The following is a 21,281-nucleotide window of genomic DNA, read 5'->3' as shown; positions in this document are numbered from 1 at the left end:
GCACAGAGCTCGATTGCGGGGCTCGAACTCACAACTGTGAGATTATTATGACCTGAGCCTAAGTGGGCCCTTAATGACTGAGCCACCCAGGCACCTCTGATTATAATTATCTAAAATTATTTTCTGTTTATTCCTCTTCCTTTTCACAAGAATGTAAATTCTAGGAGGGTGAGGACTTTCTTGCTCTTTTCACCTATGTATCTCCATTGCTTACGATACCACTACATGATAGACATCCAATAAATATTTGTTGCATGAATGCGCTTTAAGCTAACGACCGTAACACTCTTGCCACTGCTGAATCACAACTAGAAGACACCTGTTAGAAGAGTCCCATGCCTGGGTAGGTCCTCTGTTGCAAGAAACTGCTCAATAGAAAGCAGGAGTAGAAACATACCAAATGGGAATTAACAAATAAGCAATCAGTTGCTTAATTTTAGCTAATTTAGAAAGCTTGAAGACTAAGTACCATCCGTGGGCAACTGCAGCCTAATGAGTCCTCTGCCAAGAAGTAACCAGTTTGGGAAGACCAGAAAGGGGTGAAAAAATACATGATTAATTCAGGTTACCTACATATTCCGTAATCACAATCCTTAGATCACATACACAAAAATGCCTCATAATGACCAAGGGACAAATGAGTAAAACAGGGCAGATTATTTTCTTTGTATGTTGATGAGGCATTTCTCAAGTGGAAATTTTTGATTATCAGGTTTAGCTCAAAACTGAATTCGGATAATCTTTGAAATTTTGTCACTCTTAAATAGTTTGTTTAAAAGTTCCTTATTTAATAATTCCTAAAAAGACTCCCTCAGAAAGGGCTGGCAGCAGCCCAGTGGGGAAAGCTGTCTCCTTCGCCCTGCCCTGGGGTCAACACCCTGGAAAAGGCCTTCAGGAGATCGCCTAAGAGCCACGCCCAGATCCAAAGGCTCGCACCCGCCTCTGCACTGTAGACTCTGAGCGGTACAGAGCTGGGAGTAAATGTCGGGAGCGGCCAGAGGACTCTACGCTCAGCCAGCCAATGGCATGGGAACGGGGGCGGGACCTCGGGATGTCCGGCCAATAGGAGCACGGCGGGGCAGAAGGGCGACCCCACTCCACGGCGGTGGGGGTTCGTAGCCCCAGCCCCCGGCCCGGGCAATGTGGGGCCCTCCGGGTGCCGAGGCGTGCGTGGCGGCGCTCGGAGGCGTGCTCTTTTTGCTGTTCTTCGCGTTTGGGATCCGCCAGCTGCTGAAGCAGAGGCGGCCCACTGGCTTCCCTCCCGGGCCGTCGGGGCTGCCACTTATCGGCAACATCTACTCGCTGGCCGCCTCAGGCGAGCTGCCCCACGTCTACATGAGAAAGCAGAGCCAGGTGTACGGCGAGGTACAGCCCGATGGGCTACGGGCAGGGAGGGCCCGGGTCTACCTCCGGGGTGGACCTGACAGCGGCTCCCGGGCCCGAGCTGTCGTCCCCAACCCTATGTGCAAGTGACTTGAAGGGAAACCCCGCCCAGCCAGAGTCCCCACCCTTCCAAAGCCCCGCGGGATCCAGCTGGGCCAGGCCCCCAGCAAGGGCGCGGAGGTCGTGCTCCCACGCCTGCGCGGTGGAGCTCCGGCTTCTTTTTCTTTTCTTTTTCTTTTTCTTTTTCTTTTTCTTTTTCTTTTTCTTTTTCTTTTTCTTTTTCTTTTTCTTTTGTCCTCTCGCGGGAGTTAGGCGTGTATTCGGTTCTACCCACGTATTCTTGCGAAAATGAGGCTTTCGAAGCGTAGGCCCTGGTTAATGTTTTTAATAGGAAGTTCCTGAATGTTTGCATCTGAGGATGCCTGGTCTAGGCGTCCCTGGTCTAGGCGTCTGCTGGGGGGGGAGGGGGGGTGTAAGAAAGCGCAGGTGAAGGCCCTTGGCCAAGATGCGCTCTCGAAAATTCATTGTGAAAGCGAATGAATTTATGACTAAAAATCGATGCGGAGGCCTACAGCGCAGAGCTGTGTCGCCCTGACCAGCCAGGAGCATCTTAGAAAACACTGAGCCAGGTGCCCTCTGGTAAACTCACGACCAACCGCAGGGCCAACTTCCGGCCTCTCCCACTAACCACTTACAGTGTCTCCCACTGTCTAGAGAAGGAAAGTTTGGCACAGAAATGCTGAGTGACTTGCAGACAGCAGCTAGGCCCCTCCATGCAGGGGACAAGGCCGGGAATCAAGCTTGTGATTGGAAAGGTGTCCTGACCCCAGAAGGAGACAGAAGTTTCCAGAGCATTGGCCCTGGCCGAGCTCACCTGTTATGTTTCGAATCCATCCATTCCTATGCAGCAGGAAGCTAGGCTGTGTGCCAGGTGCTGGAGATGTGGTGAGGAAGGCAGACACGGCCCGATTTCAGGGAGTTCGAGCCCACTGAGAGAGCAAATCTAGATATCGACCACAAATTGTGAATGCTTAGAAGGAAAAGTAGAGCATTGCTGTTTGGCAATTGTGATTTCAGGTTGGGGCTTAAAACCTTATCTGAACCAGTGTTTACAAGAATTACCCTGGATTTTGGTACCTCGGTAACCGTTAACGTTGGTAAAGGGTAAGTGGACTTAGGTAAAGCAGATATATGTAGTTCTTACATTTTTTTGTCAGCCTTCTGGTTCTCCAGGAGTTGAGTGTATTTCTGTGATTTCCAATGAGTGTATATGAGCTCTGGTATGTGGGTACAAAGCATCATGAATTCTTTTTTTTTTTTAACTATTTATTTATTTAGAGAGAAGGAAAGAATCCCAAGCACAGTCCACACTGTCAGTGCAGAGCCCATTGAGATCATGATCTGAACCAAAACCAAGAGTCAGACACTCAACCAACTGAGCCAACCAGGCACCCCTGTTCTAGAGAAATCATAAGATGTGAAAGGAGGCATGAGCCTAGCAGTTGAGTCCTCTTTTGTCAGATAAAACTGGACTTTTTCCTCTCTGAATTTTAATTTTTCCTCTTATGTAATGAGAATAATGACTAGAAACAGTTAACTGCTTCTCAAATGTTCTTGGTTATAAATTGCAGAACAATTTATTAGGTCTACAACATAAAAAGTATATTTAAGCTAATTATGTGAAACACCGTCTTGCAGAATAAGAAGTTGTTTTTCATATATAAATATTTGAACTGATAGGATCATTGTATTTACAATGAACATTCTTGTCCAGAAGGGGGTAACCTGAGTTCCCTATCAAAATAGATTACAAATTATACAAGACTTCATTTTGGGATAAGTAGATCTGGTTCAATGGATTTAAGAATTTGGCATGAGTAATTCGTTTTATTGCTGTTACGACTGTTTGAGGTGACCATGGTTCTTTACAAAGAGGGCAATTTACTGGAGGTGGTAAAATCAAGTAGTGCTATTAAGTACAGGAAGAACAGAGGAAGAGAGGAGAAAAAATGAAAAGGATGTATGCATTGAAGAGTAGATAACTGTTTGCCTGACTCTGCCCTTACACTTAAGTTGAAAACTACCTAACATATTGAAAACCACACCTAACATACTAATTCTTTCAGCTATAACAACATTTGATCCTTTTTTTTTTTAAGTTTATTTATTTGTTTTGAGAGAGAGACAGTGCGAGTGGGGGACAGAGAATCCCAAGCAGGCTCCGCACTGTCAGCACAGAGCCTGACTCGGCTCCACCTCACAGAACTGTGAGATCATGACCTGAGCTGAAACCAAGAGTCAGACCCTTAACTGACTGAGCCACCCAGGTGCCCTGATCCTTTTTTTTTTTAATTGTAGTTGACACACAATGTTAAATTTTAGGCATGAAGTGTAGTGATTTAGCAATTCTGTGCCCTCTGCTAGTCTCACCACAATGTGACTACCATCTGTTACCATGCATTGCTATTCTAGTACCATATTCCCTATGCTGTACCTTTTATTCTCATGACTTACTCATTCCATAACTGGCAGCTTGTACCTCCCACTCACCTTCACGCATTTTGTCCATCCCCTCATCCCCTCCCCTCTGGCAACCACCAGTTCTATGTATTTATGGGTCTGTTTCTGCTTTTGTCTTTGTTTTTAGATTCTACATATAAGCAAAATCACATATGTCTTTCTTAGCATAATAGCCTCTGTGTCCATTCATGTTGTCCCAGATGGCAAGATCTCATCTTTCTTATGGTTGAGTAATAATAATGTGTACATTATATCACGTATTCATACTTTCATATATTGATGGACATTTAGGTTGCTTCCGTATCTTGGCCATCGTAAATACTGCTGTCATGAACATAGCAGTGCATGTATCTTTTTGAAACAGTGTTTTCAATTTCTTTGGACAAATACCCAATAGTGGAATTACTGAATTGCATGCTATTTCTAATTCCGATTTTTTGAGGAACCTTCATACTGTTTTCCACAGTAGCTGCACCAATTTACATTCCTACTAACAGTGTACAGGGGTTCCTTTTTCTCCACATCCTTACCAATATTTGTTATTTCTTGTCTTTTTGATACTTGATACTAGCCATTCTGGCAGGTATAAGGTGATATCTCATTGTGGTTTTGATATGCCATCTTCCTGATGATTAGTGATGTTGAGCATCTTTTCATGTGTCTTATGACGTGTGTGTCTTATGTGGAAAAATGCCTATTTGAGTCCTCTGCCCATTTTTAATTGGATTATTTGTTTTACTGGTGTTGAGTTGTATAATTTCTTTATCTGTTTTGGATAGCAAACCCTTATGGGATATACAATTTGCAGATACCTTCTCCCATTCAGTAGGTTGCCTTTTCAGTTTTCTTTTTTTTTAAATGGTTTCCTTTGCTATTTACAAGTTTTTATTTTTTGATGTAATCCCAATAGTTTATTTTTGCTTTTGTTTCCCTTGCCTGAGGAACATATCTATAAATAAATTGCTAAGGGAAATAACCAAGTGAATACTCCCTATGTTCTCTTCTAGGATTTTTATGATTGTAGGACTCACATTCAGGCCTTTAATCTAGTTTGAGTTTATTTTTGTATGTGGTGTGAGAAAGTGGTCCAGTTTCATTCTTTGCATGTATTGGTCTGGTTTTCCCAACACCGTTTGTCTTTTTTCCCATTGAATGTGCTTGCCTCATTTGTTGTAGATTAATTTTATATTAATGGGTTTATTTCTAGGCTCTCTTTACTGTTCCATTAATCTGTGTGTCTGGGTTTTTTTGCCAGGATCATAGTATTTTGATTATTATATCTTTGTAGTATATCTTGAAATCTGGGATTGTGATACCTCCAACTTTGTTTTTGTTTTTCAAAATTGCTTTGCCTATTTGGGGTCTTCTATAGTTCCTTACAGATTTTAGGATTATTTGTTCTAGTATGTCTAGTTCTGTGAAAAATGCTGTTGGTATTTTGATAGGGATTGCATTAAATCTTTAGATTGCTTTGGATGGTATGGACATTTAAACAGTATTGGTTCTTCTAGTCCATTAGCATGGAATATCTTTCCGTTTGTTTGTGTCATCTTCAGTTTTTTTATAAGTGTTTTATAGATTTCAGAGTACAAGTTTTTCACCTCCTAGGTATTTTATTATTTTGGGTGCTATTATAAATGGAATTATTTTATTAATTTCTTTTCCTGTTACTTCATTATTGTGTATAGCAATGCAACAGATTTCTGTATATTGATTTTGTATCCTACAGCTTTACTTATGCATCTATTACTTCTAATAGTGTTTTGGAGGGGTCTTTAGATTTTCTATGTATAGTATCATGTCATCAACAAATAGTTTTACTTCTTCCTGCCAATTTTGGTAACTTTTATTATTTTTCTTGTTTGATTATTCTGGATAGGACCCCAGTACTATGTTGAATAAAAGTGGTGACAGTGGACATCCTTGTCTTGTTCCTGATCTTAGGGAAAAAACTCTTAATTTTTCACCATTGTGTATGATGTTAGCTGTGGGTTTGTTATATATGGACTCTATTATATTGAGATATGTTCCCTCTAGTTGAGAGTTTTCATTATGAACAGATGTTGAGTTTTTTCAGATGCTTTTTCTGCATCTGTTGAGATGATCATCTCATTTTTATCCTTTATTTTGTTAATGTGGTGCATCACATTGATTGAGTTTCGAGTATTGAAACAGCCTCACATCCCTGGAATAAATTCCACTTGATCATTTTAATTAATTTTTAAATTTGGTTTACTAATATTTTGTTGAAGATATTTGGTTCTGTGTTCATCGAGGTTATTCGCCTGTAGTTTGGGGTTTTGTGTGAGTGTGTGTGTGTGTGTGTGTGTGTTTGTAGTGTCTTTGCTGTTACTATCAGGGTAATGTTGACCTTGTAGAATGTATTTGGAAGTTTTCTCTCCTCTTCTTTTTGGAACAGTTTGAGGAGAATAAGTGTTAACTCTTATTTAAGTATTTGGTAGAATTCACTTGTGATGCCATCAGGTCCTAACTTGTTTGTTGGGAGTTTTTTGATTAGTCATTCAGTGTCATTATTAGTCTATTATTAGTCAAAATCAGTCTATTCAGATTTTCTTTTTGTTTTGGAAGATTATATGCTTCTAGAAATCTATTTCCTCTAGGTCGTCCAATTTGACATATAATTTTTCATAGTAGTCTCGTAATCCTTTGTGTTTCTTTGAAGTTGTTACTTTCCTCTTTCATTACTGATTTTGTTTATTTGGGTCATCTTTTTTTCTTCATGTGTCTGGCTAAAGGCTTATCAGTTTTATTGATCTTCTCAAAGAACCAGCTCTTGTTCATTGATCTGTTGTTTTTTTTAAGTTTCTGTTTCACTTATTTCTGCTCTGATCTTTATTATTTACTTCCTTCTACTGGTTTTGGTTTTTATTACTTATTTTTCCAGCTCATTTTGGTGTAAGATTAGGTTTTTTATTTGAGATTTGTCTTGCTTCTTGAGTAGGCCTATACTACTATAATCTTCACTCTTAGAACAGCTTTTACTGCATTCCAAAGATTTTGGCCCATTGTGTTTTCATTTTCATTGTTCTCTATGTATTTTTTTTATTTCCTCTTTGATTTCTTGGTTGACCCATTTATTGTTTGGTAGCATGTTATTTAACCCCCATGTATTTGTGTTTAGGATCCTCCTATTCCACCATCTTCCTCAGAAGTCAAACCTACTTTGAACAGATAGATTGGTTATCTCCATTTCATTTAGTTCTTTTTCTCACATTTTGTCTTATTCTTTCATTTGGATCATACTCTCCTGTCTTTTCATTTTGCTTGACTTTCTGCGTTTGTTTTTATGAATTAAATGAATAGATACTGCTCCTAAACATGGGTGGAGTGGTCGTGCCTGGTGATTTTGGCTGGATGGCTGGAGCTGTGGCTGGTGTGGGCTGGAGGTCCTGGGCACTCTGCTGGAATGACTGGAGCTGCAGTGGGCATGGGCCTGAATAGTCCAGGGGGTCTTCACACAGAGGGCTCCCTGGCAGGACAGCTGGAACTGAAGAGGTTGTAAGCCGATGGGCTCCTGGGGCTCTCCACACAGAGAGCACCCTGGCAGGACAGCTGAAGGTGAAGTAGGTGAAAGCAGGGATGGATGGGTGTCCCAGGGGGATCCCAGGACCCTGTGAGCAGGGGGTGCCCTGGCAGGGTGGCTAGAGCCAAGGCAGACATGCACAAGGAGGTCCTTGGGCCCTCTGCATCAGGGGTACCCTGGCAAGTCATCTGGAGCTGAAGTGGTGTGGGCCTGGAGTATTCCAGGGTGCTTTGCACCTGTCACGTTGGTGAGACAGCTGACTAGGGGTATCTTGGTGTGTGCTGTGCTGGGGCCTCCTTGTTGTGATGGCTTGGGCTGGTGTGGGCTAGGGGCCCAGTGCTCACTGAGGCTGCAGGCTGGCTATGGTGCCCAGCCCCTGCTCCTTTCTATGCTGTCAAGGTGGAGAAGAAATGTAAACCATGGCACTTGCCATTCCTGATTGGGCAGATTTCCAGCAGCTCCCCTGTCATTTGGCAGGGTTATAGGGCTAGTTTATTTATATTCTAGTTGCCCTTTTAAACCATGGGTTGTTGGGGTTTTTTTTTGTCTGCGCCCCAGACAGGCAAGTCTGCTCTCAGCCCCTTAGTACTGTCCCTCCCCACCAAAATTCACAGCACTGGGGGTGGGGATTCCCTTTGTTATTGTGTCTCCATCTCTCTTGTCATTCTTTATGTGGTCGTCTTTTGTTGTATAGAAGCTGTTTCGGGATGGGGGGTGGGGGTGGCGCCTGGGTAGCTCAGTTGGTTGGGCATCCAGCTCTTGATTTCAGCTCAGGTCATGATCCTAGGGTCATGGGATTGAGCCCTATATCGATCTCTGCACTGAGCATGGAGCCTGCTTGAGACTTTCTCTTTCTCTCTCCTTCTGCCCCTCTCTCCCATGTGCGCTCTCTCTCTCTCTCTCTCTCTCATTCTCACTAAAATTAAAAAAAAGAAAAAGCTACTCAGTTCTTCAGGAGGAATTGCTTTATAAATAGATGTAGATTTGCTGTGGTTTTGGAGGAGGGGAGTTCCAGGTCTTCCTATATCTTTGTCTTGGACCCTCCCTGGCAACATTTGATCTTAGTTGTGAAACACCCTAAAGGTCTCTCATTGCATTACTGGTATTTTGCAATTCTGATGAAGTCTTACCATTAGTACAAGTTGTTAAATACTGTACCTTTTTTGAAAGTAGGAGGAGACTATTATCTCTTACACTTCTGAGAGGCTGTGCCAGTTGTTTATAGGGCTTATTTGTAAATAGAATCTTATTTTTCCACTCTCTTCTTAATTTGGGGATGTGTGCTCACAGAAAAAGCCTGGAGCTGTCATTTCTGCGTGTGAGAAATGACAGTCACCTCAAGTGACACTTACTTTTATGTAATCTGTGAATTCAGTTCTTTTTTTACAAATCTTGAAGGGAAAATAACCAGTACTGGGGTCTCATACATTCATTTTAAAGGTAATGTTAAATGGAAATATACCACATCAAGAAGTATCATTTCCTTGGAGATTCACTCTGAATGTGTAAGCTTCTGCAGTGACTTTACTCTTAATCCAAATTTTGAGAAGCATTTCTTAGCTAGCAAAGGTAGTAAAAGTATTTTTTACAGATTATTTTCAAGTAATGAATGTAAGGACCATAAAACAATCCCTTACTTTAAGACAAGTAGATGTGGCAGCTTATTGACATATTTACACAGAAAGCATTTATTGAGACTTTCATGCAAGGCACTGTGTGAGATTCTTTGGAAGGTTCAGAAGATGAAAGATAGAATCCCTGATTCTGTGGAGTTTATAATTTAGGAGGCAATCAGGAGACAAGAACATTCCAGGTTTCTGGTTCAAGGTAGTATTAAGTAAGTGCCACGGAGGTATCTCAGCTTGTGCTGTGGTGGTTCAGAGGAGAGAGAGAGGGAGAGTGCACCAAGAAAGGCTTCAGTGGGGGTGTTCCCTAACGACTTGGTATGGTTTGAACAGTATGGCAGTGATGGGAGGCATCTCAAATGAGAAGACAACCCAAGCAGATGTGGAAAAGTATGTGGCAATCATGTTTCATCATGACACTTTCACATACCTCTCCTCCTAGTCCTTCACCCATGATATTGTATAAGTGTGCGTAAATGTATGTCTCTACCGCCAGTCATTAATTCAACATATATTTAACAATTGTCAGCATCTGCTCTGTACTGTCCTGGGGTGAAGATAATAGTAGCAAACACAACTGTTTTTTTTTTTTTAATTTTAATTTAGAAAATTTTTTTTAGTTTTAAATATTTATTTGAAAATTTATACTTTGAAATGAAAATGATGTGCAACTTAATTGTGTCATCCATAGGGTGGTTATGAAATTTCTTTTTTTTTAATTTTTTTTCAATATATGAAATTTATTGTCAAATTGGTTTCCATACAACACCCAGTGCTCATCCCAACAGGTGCCCTCCTCAATGCCCATCACCCACTTTCCCCTCTCCCCCAGTCCTCCATCAACCCTCAGGTTGTTCTCAGTATTTTAGAGTCCCTTATGTTTTGCCTCCTTCCCTCTCTGTAACTTTCCCCCCCCTTCCCCTCCCCCCGGTCTTCTGTTAAGTTTCTCAGGATCCACATATGAGTGAAAACATATGGTATCTGTCTTTCTCTGTATGGCTTATTTCACTTAGCATAACACTCTCCAGTTCCATCCACGTTGCTACAAAGGGCCATATTTCGTTCTTTCTCGTTGCCACGTAGTACTCCATTGTGTATATAAACCACAATTTCTTTATCCATTCATCAGTTGATGGACATTTAGGCTCTTTCCATAATTTGGCTTTTGTTGAGAGTGCAAACACAACTGTTAAAAATCCCTGCCCTAGTGTAGCTTACATTCTCCTGGGGGCTGAGCGGAGGGGGGGAGATGGGCAATATAAATACAATAAGTGAAGTAAATAATATGCTGGAGTACAGAGTATGAAATAAACTAAATTAAGGCAAGAGAGAGGAAGAATGCTAAGGGATGAAATTTTAACTGGGTTAGAGCAGGCCTCACTGCAAAAAAGAAGGCCTTTGAGCAAAAGCTTAAACTATAAGAATAACCAGGGAAAGAACATTCCAGGCCAAGAGAACACCTACAGAGGCCATGAAGTGGGAGTATGCCATGTCAAGAATCACCTATTACGAGACAAGTTGAGAGGCTGTTATGATAACATAGGGAGAAAATGAAGATGGCTTAGAGTGTTAGTGATGGAAGGGTAAGAAATTATCATACACTGTTTACATTCTGAAAATAAAAAACAACATGGCTACTAAGAAGTGATGTGGGGCTGGAAAGAAAAATAAGAGTCTACCTGGGCAGCTCACGGGCAATTTGGGTCCTGAAGAGCTGGAAGGGTGGATGGAGTGGTCATTAACTGAGACAGTGAAAAATTGTGGGCAGAGCTGGTTTGTAGGGAAGGGAAGAAACTTAAAGTTCATAGACTAACTTCTAGATGAGAAGGAAAGTGTTTCACAAACCTTTATCAAAAATCCTTGAAAACAGCATATAACAGAATAGTTCAAATAACAGTTCAAATAACAAATTCCCCAGTTTTACCCTCAAATAGGGGACCACATTTTTGAGGAAAAGTGGATTGTGTAACAGTCTTCTCAAGCCATGGCTCCTCCTTGGTTTTTATAATCCATAGTGTCCACACCTGATAGATAGCTGTACCCTGCACTATGACCCTCATGTTTGTTCTCCCTCCCTATTAAGACACTTTTGAATCCCAGGGTGTTCTACCATCCTGTGAAATCACCAGTCTGCTTTTTTTTCCTATTTTCTAATGCCATTCTTTCATGCTGTGATACTGTGATTTATAATAAGAAATATATATTTGGTCTTTGTCCCTTTCCTGGAATATACTTCCTAAAGTCCTTGGAATTTCCTAAGTGATTAAGGTGTCTTTTGTTATTCTTAACAAGCCCCTTTCAACCACATGGGAGTTTTTGCTAATGAAGTAATTTTTTGGAAAGAACCCTAAATTGGGAGTTTATTACCAGGAGAAACAAGCCTGATTAGAGGGTTGGAACTTTCAGTCACGCCTCCACTACCTCTGGGGAAGGCAGAGGGCCTAGAAGTTGATTCCATCACCAATAGCCCATGTTAATCGCGTCTAGGTAATAAGGCCTCCATAAAAATGCCTGAATTACAGGGTTCAGAGAGCTTCCATGTTGGTGAACAGGTGGAGGTGAGCAGAAGATGGATAGCATGCCTGGGGAGAGCATGGAAGCTCCACTCCCCTTACCCCATACCTTGCCCTATGTGTCTCTTCCACGTGGCTGTTATGTCCTTCTATAATAGGCCAAGTTATGTCTTTCTATAATAAACCATTCATCTAGTAAGTAAAATATTTTCCTGAGTTCTGTGAGCCACGCTAGCATATTAATCAAACCCAAGGAGGAGGTCGTGGGAGCCTCTGACCTAATAGCCTTTTGGTCAGAAGCACAGGACTTGGGATGGGCACCCGAAGTGGAGACGGGCAGCAGTCTGTGGGACTGAGCCCTTAACTTGTGGGATCTGTCACTGTCTCCAGGTGGATAGTGTCAGAATTGGGTTAAATTTTAGGACACTCGGCTGGTGTCCCAGAATTGCTGAGGTGTGGAAAACCCTCACGTCTGGTTGTCACAGTGTTATAGGAGAGTATTGGGAATAGAGGAGGCACACAGGAGGTGTTTTTTTCCTTTATAGCTGTTAAAATTACACTGCTGGGAAATGACTTCAAGATCATTCCATTACTGCTTTGGGAGCCAAAAGAGTCCCACCTTTTGCTCAGCTGGTAGCCGTTCCCTTTGCGCTGAAACTCTCACACTGCCACTTTTGACTGATACCACTGCTTGTCACACACAGTCCATGCTACTTCCCCAGGGTTCTGGTGTTCCTGCTGCTCAGTTGGCAGAACCTATCCTGTGCCAAAGACTCTGTTGCTCAGTTGGTTGCTTCTGTTACAATTTGGAGATTATTTGGAGGTTTCAACACTTTTTTTTTTCCCAGTAATTACTTCCACTGAACTTATGTTCTCTGCTAAACATCCTGGGGTTTTTTGTTTGTTTGTTTGTTTGTTTTGTTTTTTACGAAGTCGTGTGAACCATGGTTAAATCTGCTGTACTTATTTGCACAGAGATGAGGCTTGACTAAGTATTTTGGTTCTAAAATGCTCTCAGCCAAGCCCTGAGAGGATGAAGATAAGCAATCTTTGCACCCCACTGATAAAGTAGCATTGCTCCCTCGCTGGACTAGTCTCTTATTGTGGACTAGCTAGACTACAGAGGTGTTTCATTGTACATGAACCTGAGGTGAAGCACCTGAGGAACTCCAGCAAGGAAAGGATGGATATTCTGTCTTGCCTTCCCCTTAGCTGAGTGGCATCCACCTGTGCCTATGTGGTAAAGGCCTTTTCTCCAAGGTCACATTCCCTGAGAGGCCCTCCTTGTTGACTTCATGGAATTCAGGGACCCAAATACAAATGAGCCCAGTTATAATATGTTCATATTTCAAAGTTATCTCTCAAGTAACCCCGTCCCCTACCTAAGCTTGGAGTAATAAATAATATGTAGATGGTGTTGCTTCCTCATTTATCTTGGAAATAAAAAGAGATCCCTAGATATCATTGAATGTATTAAGTTGGAATGAATCTTAAAAGAGCATCTAAATCAAGTATCATGTTTTCTCGGGCAACCCTGAAGCCCAAAAAGGTTAAGCGTTCTGCCCAGGGTCCTACATTTGTTTAATGACAAAGCTTAAACTAGAACCCAGGCTTCAGGAGCCCAGTACTCTTTTCATTACACCATTTATAAGATTATGTCTCCAGGCACTGACTCGGTAATGAAATCATAGTGTTTGATACGCCTTGTAGAGAGAAGGCATTCAAACCATTGTCAGTTGAGTAAAAGATCCTTCCGTTTTCAGGGAAGTAACAAATGCTGGGAGAGCTGGACTTAGCACATGTGGATTTCCATGGTTATATTGGTCATGCATTTTGCCATTTACATGTTATTGTTCTCTTCTTCTTAAAGATCTTCAGTTTAGATCTTGGAGGAATATCAACTGTGGTTTTAAATGGCTATGATGTAGTAAAAGAATGCCTTGTTCATCAAAGTGAGATTTTTGCAGACAGACCATGCCTTCCTTTATTCATGAAGATGACAAAAATGGGAGGTATGTGTATTTTCACTTGTTTAGTGATTTACTATTTTAAATTACATTCCTTATTCTATGTAAATTTAGTACATAGAGTTTGGATTCTGTTGTACTGAAAAACAGGAAATAATCAATTAATTTAGGTTATAGAACCTCGTATTTGAAGACCTTTCAGGTCTGACAGCCATATTTTAGACCAATTCATGCTAATTCTATTGTAGTAATCCAGTCTGTAATATTATAAATAATGTTTTAAAGAATTAACATTTAATGATAGCTTCAAGTTTTGTGAAACATGTTAGGAATACACCTATGTGCATGCACACTTGAATCAAAAGTATTTTTTAAAGCCTGTCTTGAATACTTGATGACATTTTTACTGTCATTTTGCTTGTAGAATATGAAGCAGCCTTTCTTAACTACATATGTAGTTAATGACACGTAAATGAAGAATTGTGGGATTTGTGTAAAGGACTAGCTTCTGTTTGATTTAGTGTTGATGTGTTGGGTGATTCCATATTCAACAAGAGAGAAAGGCTGAAAGTTAATAGATTGGTGAGCAGAAAGCCTAAACTAGAATGTTGAAGTCACATACAGTGGTTTTAATACTTAATAGTCTAAGAGTTATACAACAATGGTGTCCAATATTCTCTAGTTTAATGAGAGCTTCACACTTAATTTCAAAGAAAAATGTAACAATATTTTGCTTACATAGACTAAAAATAAAGACATTGAAAAGAAAATAAAAATTAACCATATATTACATCACAAAACAAAAAAACTAATGCAAAGAAAATACCAGTTGTAAAGGACAAATTCTCAGGCCAGAGTATAATGATATTTGAAAGCAATAAAATAAATAAAACACAAATTTCCAGCCTCTTAAATACTCTTCTCAATAATAATTAGGCCAAAGAAGAAATTATACCACAATTATAATAGGAGACCTTTAAGGAAATTGTGAAAATGAAAGATGATGTTAGCAGAGCAGTATTTGGGATGAAGTATAATACTATATATTTTTCAAAGCTATAGATTTATAGTTTGGACTGTTTTTATTATAAAGAAAATTAAAATAAGCCTTCAACTTGATGTTTCCAAAAAACAGGAAGACAAACAGAAGTAGAAAATTATGTGTTATTTTAAGATACATATGCACTGAATTTGAAACTGGGAAATGAGAGCCACCATTAGCCCACTCTTTGAGTGAAAGTTGCCCGGTAGGTGGGCTCAGCCTATGCTTGGCCAGTGTAGAGTTATAACAAGGCTCCTCTGAACCTTCTTGTACATCTGTCCCATATGCATACATCTCGCTAAGGCTTGCTCTCATCCCAGTGCCTTTGCACTAGCTGTTCCCTCTAGAGCAGTGATCTTTCCCTGGATATCTGCTTGGCTCACTCTCTTGTGTCCTATATCTTTACTTATGTCACTTTCTCAGTGAGGCTTTCCCTGACCACCCTGTGTCTCCATCTTTGCTGTATAATTTGTTTGTTTGCCTCGCCTCACTAGTATGTAAGGTCCAGAGGAGTAGGGATCTCTGCCTCTTCCATTTACTGCTAGGTCTGTCATCTAGCACACTGCCTGGAACACAGTAGGTCTCTATAAATACATGTTGAATGAGTATTTGTTGAATGAATAGTCATCTGGAAATATAGAAAAGACAACTATGGGAACGTAAGATTATTACATAGCACTTCAGACCCCTTATGTACGGTTAATGTTATTATAAGCTCCAAATTCAAAAACTGTTGCTGAAATGTAAATTTCATAGGTACCTCATGTACAGGAGAATGTGACATTTTTTGTATTAGGTACATGTATGTACCAGTTATGAATGAAATTTTAAATAAAGCACATGTTACATAAATGTATATGCTAAAGATGTTTTCCTCTTGATAGGCAACTTATTTTTTTTTTAATTTTTTGCAAATCACCTTTTAAATTCAAGTATAATTAACTACAGTTATTTTATAACTACAGTGTTATATTAGTTTCAGGTGTACAATATAGTGATTCAACAATTCTGTACATTACTCAGTGCTCATCATCATAAGTGTACTCTTAATCCCCTTCACCTATTTCACCCATCCCTCCCACCCACCTCCTCCCCTCTGGCATCCACCAGTTTGTTCTCCATATTTTAGAGTCTGTTTTATTGTTTGTCTCTTTTTTCTTTGTTTTGTTTCTTAAATTCTACATATGAGTGAAATCATATGGCATTTGTCTTTCTCAGACTGACTTATTTTACTTTCATAATACCCTCTAGATCCATCCATGTTGCAAATGGCAAGATTTCATTCATTTTTTTTTTATGGCTGATTATATTCCCTTGTATATATACCACATCTTCTTTATCCATTCATCCATCAGTGGACACGTGGGTTACTTCCATATCTTGGCTATTGTAAATACTACAGTAAATGTAGGGGTGCATCTTGATAGTTAAGTTAAAGGGAATATATTCCCTAGTAGCGACATGAGAAGAGCAGAGTATACTGTGAAGACTGAAATTTTAAGGCAAGCAATATCAACATTGGAAGTTTGAGTTTCATGTTTGCCCTCTGTCCCTCTGTCTTCATTTGGGCTGCTTTAATAAAAACACCATATAGACCTAGTATCATAAACAACAAACATTTATTCTCACAGGTCTGGAGGCTGGGAAATCCAAGATCAAGGTGCCAGGAGATCTGGTGTCTGGGAAGAGCCTGCTTCCTGACTTGTAGACAGATGCCTTCTCCCTATATTCTCGCATAGCTGAGAACAATCATCTCTTCTTGTGTTTCTTGTAAGGGCACTAATCCAGTTCATGAGGCTCCACCCTCATGACCTCATCACCTCCCCAAAGGCCCAACCTCCTAATACCATCACACTGGGGGTTAGGCTTCAACATATGGATTTTGTGGGACACAAACATTCAGTTCTCAGTATCCTCCTTTAGGGTTGAGTATTTCCACCACATTGACGCCTCATTCAGCTTTCCTTGGCCTCTTCAAGAGTTACCTTGTGTAACATATGCTTTTAACTGGAGGATGTCTGTATTCTAAAACCTAGACTCTTAATGCAGAAGATTCCTAATCCTTGAAGGATGATTTTCAGCTGTTTGTTTAGTCCAAGATAAAATTTTTCCCATGGAACATGCAGTCATTTGTCGTTTATAGATGAGGGGTGTAGTAATAGTTAGAGAATACAGGTCTAGTTCACCCAGGATGAATTACATAAGACTGTCCAGTTTCATGTGGTGGGAGAATTACAGGTCTTTTCTGCCTGTCCCCAGATAAAAAGTAGACAAGCTTTATCTGTTGACAGTATTCTGTGGCTAATGAGTAGCAGAGAACAGGGCTTAAAACCACTAGGTTTATAGAAAGAGAATTGGAGAAGAATGACTGACCACCCTTTTTTACTCCATAGCGTTTTCAGGTGTTAGATACAGGAATGTTGGGATGATCACATTTTTTAATACTTTTGTTTTTTCAGGCTTACTTAATTCCAGATATGGTCGAGGATGGATTGATCACAGAAGATTAGCTGTAAATAGCTTTCGCTATTTTGGATATGGTCAAAAGTCTTTTGAATCTAAAATCTTAGAAGAAACCAAATTTTTTATTGATGCTATTGAAACATACAAAGGTAGACCTTTTGACTTGAAACAATTAATAACAAATGCTGTTTCAAACATAACCAATCTGATCATTTTTGGAGAACGATTCACTTATGAAGACACTGATTTTCAGCACATGATTGAGTTATTCAGTGAAAATGTGGAACTGGCTGCCAGTGCCTCCGTCTTCCTGTATAATGCCTTTCCATGGATTGGCGTCTTACCTTTTGGAAAACATCAACAGCTATTTAGAAATGCAGCTGTGGTCTATGATTTTCTCTCCAGGCTTATTGAAAAAGCTTCCATCAACAGAAAGCCTCAGTTACCTCAGCATTTCGTTGATGCTTATTTGGATGAGATGGAGCAAGGTAAAAATGACCCATCATCTACTTTCTCCAGAGAAAATCTTATTTTTTCCGTGGGTGAACTCATCATTGCTGGAACCGAAACTACAACCAATGTGCTACGGTGGGCAATTCTTTTCATGGCCCTTTATCCTAACATTCAAGGTGAGGATTCTGTTGACCATATAGGGCTGTCCTTACATTTAGGACTCACACATGTCTTACAGTCTTTGGCTGTGTACAAAGCATTTTATTTGGGAATTTCTCCTGTACTAGCCGAGAAGAAAAATATTTAATAGTTGTAAAGAGTTTCACGCATCTGTTCTCCCAAGTCATGTAAAAACCTCAGATAGGTCTTATTACACCTATTTTGTAAATGAGGGAAAAGTCTAAATGGCTGCCTTGCCCAAGTTCAGCCACTAGAAGTGGCAGAGCTGGGACCTGAACGCCAGTTTCTTCAAGTCAAATTTTATGTTTCACTATTTCCCTGGCTGAGAGTGATGTTATTCCAATTGTAGGGTTGTTTAATTTTTATTTGTCTTACTTTCGATTGTTAATTTTTTATTACTTTCAGTGTGTTTTTCACAACAAAGTTACTCAGAGCATTGGTTTCTGGTAGCACACAATATATGGCATATAGTCAAATAGAACTCCCAGATGATGAAAAATCTGAACCTGGTTGTCCCCATACCCTGTTGACTTATTATAGTTATCCTTTGTTTTGTCCCAAAGAGAAATTACTTTGGCTATAATTCTAAGAATTGCATAATAACTTGAACACTTTTCCTCTGACAGGACAAGTTCAGAAAGAGATCGATTTAATTATGGGACCCACTGGGAAGCCTTCTTGGGATGACAAATGCAAAATGCCTTATACCGAGGCAGTTTTGCATGAAGTTTTAAGATTCTGTAATATAGTGCCATTAGGGATTTTCCACGCAACCTCTGAAGATGCAGTCGTACGCGGTTATTCCATTCCTAAAGGCACGACAGTAATTACCAATCTTTATTCTGTACACTTTGATGAAAAGTACTGGAGAAACCCAGAAATATTCTATCCTGAGCGTTTTCTGGACAGCAGTGGCTATTTTGCCAAGAAAGAAGCTTTGGTTCCTTTTTCCTTGGGTAAGAGAACTTTCACTGGGGCATAACTTCAGGACAGAGTGTAATGACGGTTGCTCATGTATAACATCTTAATCTGAAATATTCCATTGTAGAATTAAAGATTCCAACACCAGAAACACAACATTGATTCTTACAGGAGAGAATGGTTTAATTAGAAGTCATTTACACCTGTTTCTATTCAATGCTTAATCTTGTAACTAGAAAGAAACTGTTGAGAAGCTCTGGCTTCTTCTGAAACTTTTTTGCTTGTGGATTTTGGCTTGTAAGCAAAACTTACAGAGCTAGAAGTCTGTAACAGGTAGCTTGAGAAACTGAGACCCAGGGGAAGAAATGACACCATAATTTGAAGTAAAATGAAAACAGAGCTCTCTTGGCTCCTAGTTTATTATACCTCATCTCCAAAAATACAGCTTCTGCTGTGAAAAAATACACAGATCACAAGATCCATGGAAAATGGACTGAAAACTCTTCCTTTAATTGGGGAAGGGTTAGCATTCAGTCATTTGAAATGAAATGAGTTTCTCCTGGATCTAGAGAACAAAATGTCATACCTCAAATTCAGTCTTTCATGGTGTATCTTGGGCTGTGTTGCAACATGAAAGGGAAGTGTGGAAGGGGATTCGTAAGCTTACAGAAGTCCATGATCTGACAAAAGAAGGTAAAGAAATGGGCTCTGAGAACTGAAGTGCCAGTTTTTATTCTTTTTAATAAACATAACTTTCTTTAAATTCCAGATTTCCTTAACGGTACCCACATATTAGATACAAATTTTGGTAAATATTGTGGATTTTTTTTAATGTTTATTTATTTTTGAGAGAGAGCGAGAGAGAGAGAGACAGAACATGAGCAGAGGAGGGGCAGAGAGAGACGGAGACACAGAATCTGAAGCAGGCTCCAGGCTCCGAGCTGTCAGCACAGAGCCCGGCGAGGGGCTCGAACTCACTGAGCTGAAGTGGGACACTTAACCAACTGAACCACCCAGGCACCCCAATATTGTGGAGTTTTTAAAAAAAATATGTTTTGTTGTTTTGTTTTGCTTTGTTTTGTTTTGTTTTTAGGGAGAAGACACTGTCTTGGAGAACAGCTGGCTCGGATGGAAATGTTCCTGTTTTTTACAACATTGCTTCAGAGGTTTCACCTGCATTTTCCACATGAACTGGTTCCAGATCTGAAGCCCAGATTAGGCATGACATTGCAACCCCAGCCCTACCTCATCTGTGCAGAAAGGCGCTGAAAGTGTGTGGATGTTTTCTGGGAAAAGGCTATCTGGTTGCCTTTTACCTCTGAACCTTGTTTATCTAATCAGTGTGCGCGTTTGGACAAAAATCACAGCATCATAAAGCCAAATGAACACAGGTGTGTCTTTGAAAACAGTACTAAAGCAATAATAAGCATTAGCTATGTTTTTTTTAAAAGCTTTTATGACTTCTAGGGCAGAATTATCTGTGGAGGAAAACAAAGGTGCAAATGACAGGTGTTGCTTAAGTAAGAAGGGCCGTGGATGCCCTAAGCAGAGCCTGACTTTTCAGCCTCTTCTTGAACACCACGTACTTCTCATCCTTTCTTAATTCCATCTTGCTCTGGTCCTGGGGTCCCTGTTTCCAAATGCCAGTGCCAGCCCCCTTCTGATCAGGTATCATCATTAATGGGTAGTGTGGTATGCGTCCAGTTTAATAGAGGACTGAAGGAGAAATTAGAACCCAAATAAAGGAGTTTGGAGTACAGAGGTATTTTAGACATGGTGGCAGATAATAGAAGAAATATCTACATATTTTAGAACCTGCCAATGCTTTCAAGTCTGGCTCCCTACTATACCTTCATAAGAATTGTGTCATCTCCTTATAAATGAGGGTCCCTGTGACCCCTGAGTATTCATCCTCATAGCATCAGTTCCGTAGAAGGAAATTGCAATAATGTAATTACAATAAAAATGACCCCCACAAAGTGATTATTAATTCTTCACAGGCACAGACATTTTTCCTAGTACCACTCTTTTCCTAAACCAGGCACAGGTCCTAAAGATTGAATCATTTTACTTGTAGAGGTAAATTTCCTTGGATTTTAGTCATTTCCTTGGATTACTGTATTTTCCTGAAGATAATACTATATAAATCCAAAAAAAAACATACTTTAGAGTCAGGGTAAATGTATACATTGGGACACTTCAGAGTGATGGGCTTCTGTTAATAGTGATGCCAGGAAAATGTGTGAACTGTGACTGTCCTGATCAAACTGCTCTGTGTATCTACCCATATATAGTTTTTTAACAAGATTTCTTCCAAGATTATACATCAAGGGTTTCTGCTCGTATAACTTGGCTCATGAGTACTTGCTGCCTTGTATGTATATATACAACAATGACTTCTGTTAAGAATATGAATTTAGGGGTGCCTCAGTGGCTCAGTTGGTTAAGCGTCTGACTCCGGATCTCAGCTCAGGTATTGATCTCAGGGTCGTGAGACTGAGCCCTACATTGCTCTGTGCTGGGCATGGAGCCTACTTAAAAGAAAAAAAAGAGGGGCGCCTGGGTGGCGCAGTCGGTTAAGCGTCCGACTTCAGCCAGGTCACGATCTCGCGGTCCGTGAGTTCGAGCCCCGCGTCGGGCTCTGGGCTGATGGCTCGGAGCCTGGAGCCT

The 21,281-nt window shown here is 40.3% G+C and overlaps 1 protein-coding gene across 1 annotated transcript; it reads left to right on the top strand.

Moving 5' to 3' along the window:
• The first annotated feature begins 1,064 nt into the window (after nt 1-1,064).
• Nucleotides 1,065-20,381, top strand: LOC122483590 (vitamin D 25-hydroxylase). The gene is made up of 5 exons (XM_043580733.1): nt 1,065-1,365; nt 13,456-13,597; nt 17,054-17,686; nt 18,317-18,646; nt 19,705-20,381. The coding sequence occupies exons 1-5, from the start codon at nt 1,141-1,143 to the stop codon at nt 19,878-19,880; spliced, it is 1,506 nt and encodes a 501-aa protein (XP_043436668.1). The 5' UTR covers nt 1,065-1,140; the 3' UTR covers nt 19,881-20,381.
• Nucleotides 20,382-21,281: the final 900 nt, after the last annotated feature.

The sequence above is a fragment of the Prionailurus bengalensis genome, chromosome D1, assembly GCF_016509475.1.
Source record: "Prionailurus bengalensis isolate Pbe53 chromosome D1, Fcat_Pben_1.1_paternal_pri, whole genome shotgun sequence".
NCBI lineage: Eukaryota > Metazoa > Chordata > Mammalia > Carnivora > Felidae > Prionailurus > Prionailurus bengalensis.
Note: the sequence above shows the minus strand (reverse complement) of the source record. Positions and strands in the feature narration are given on the sequence as shown.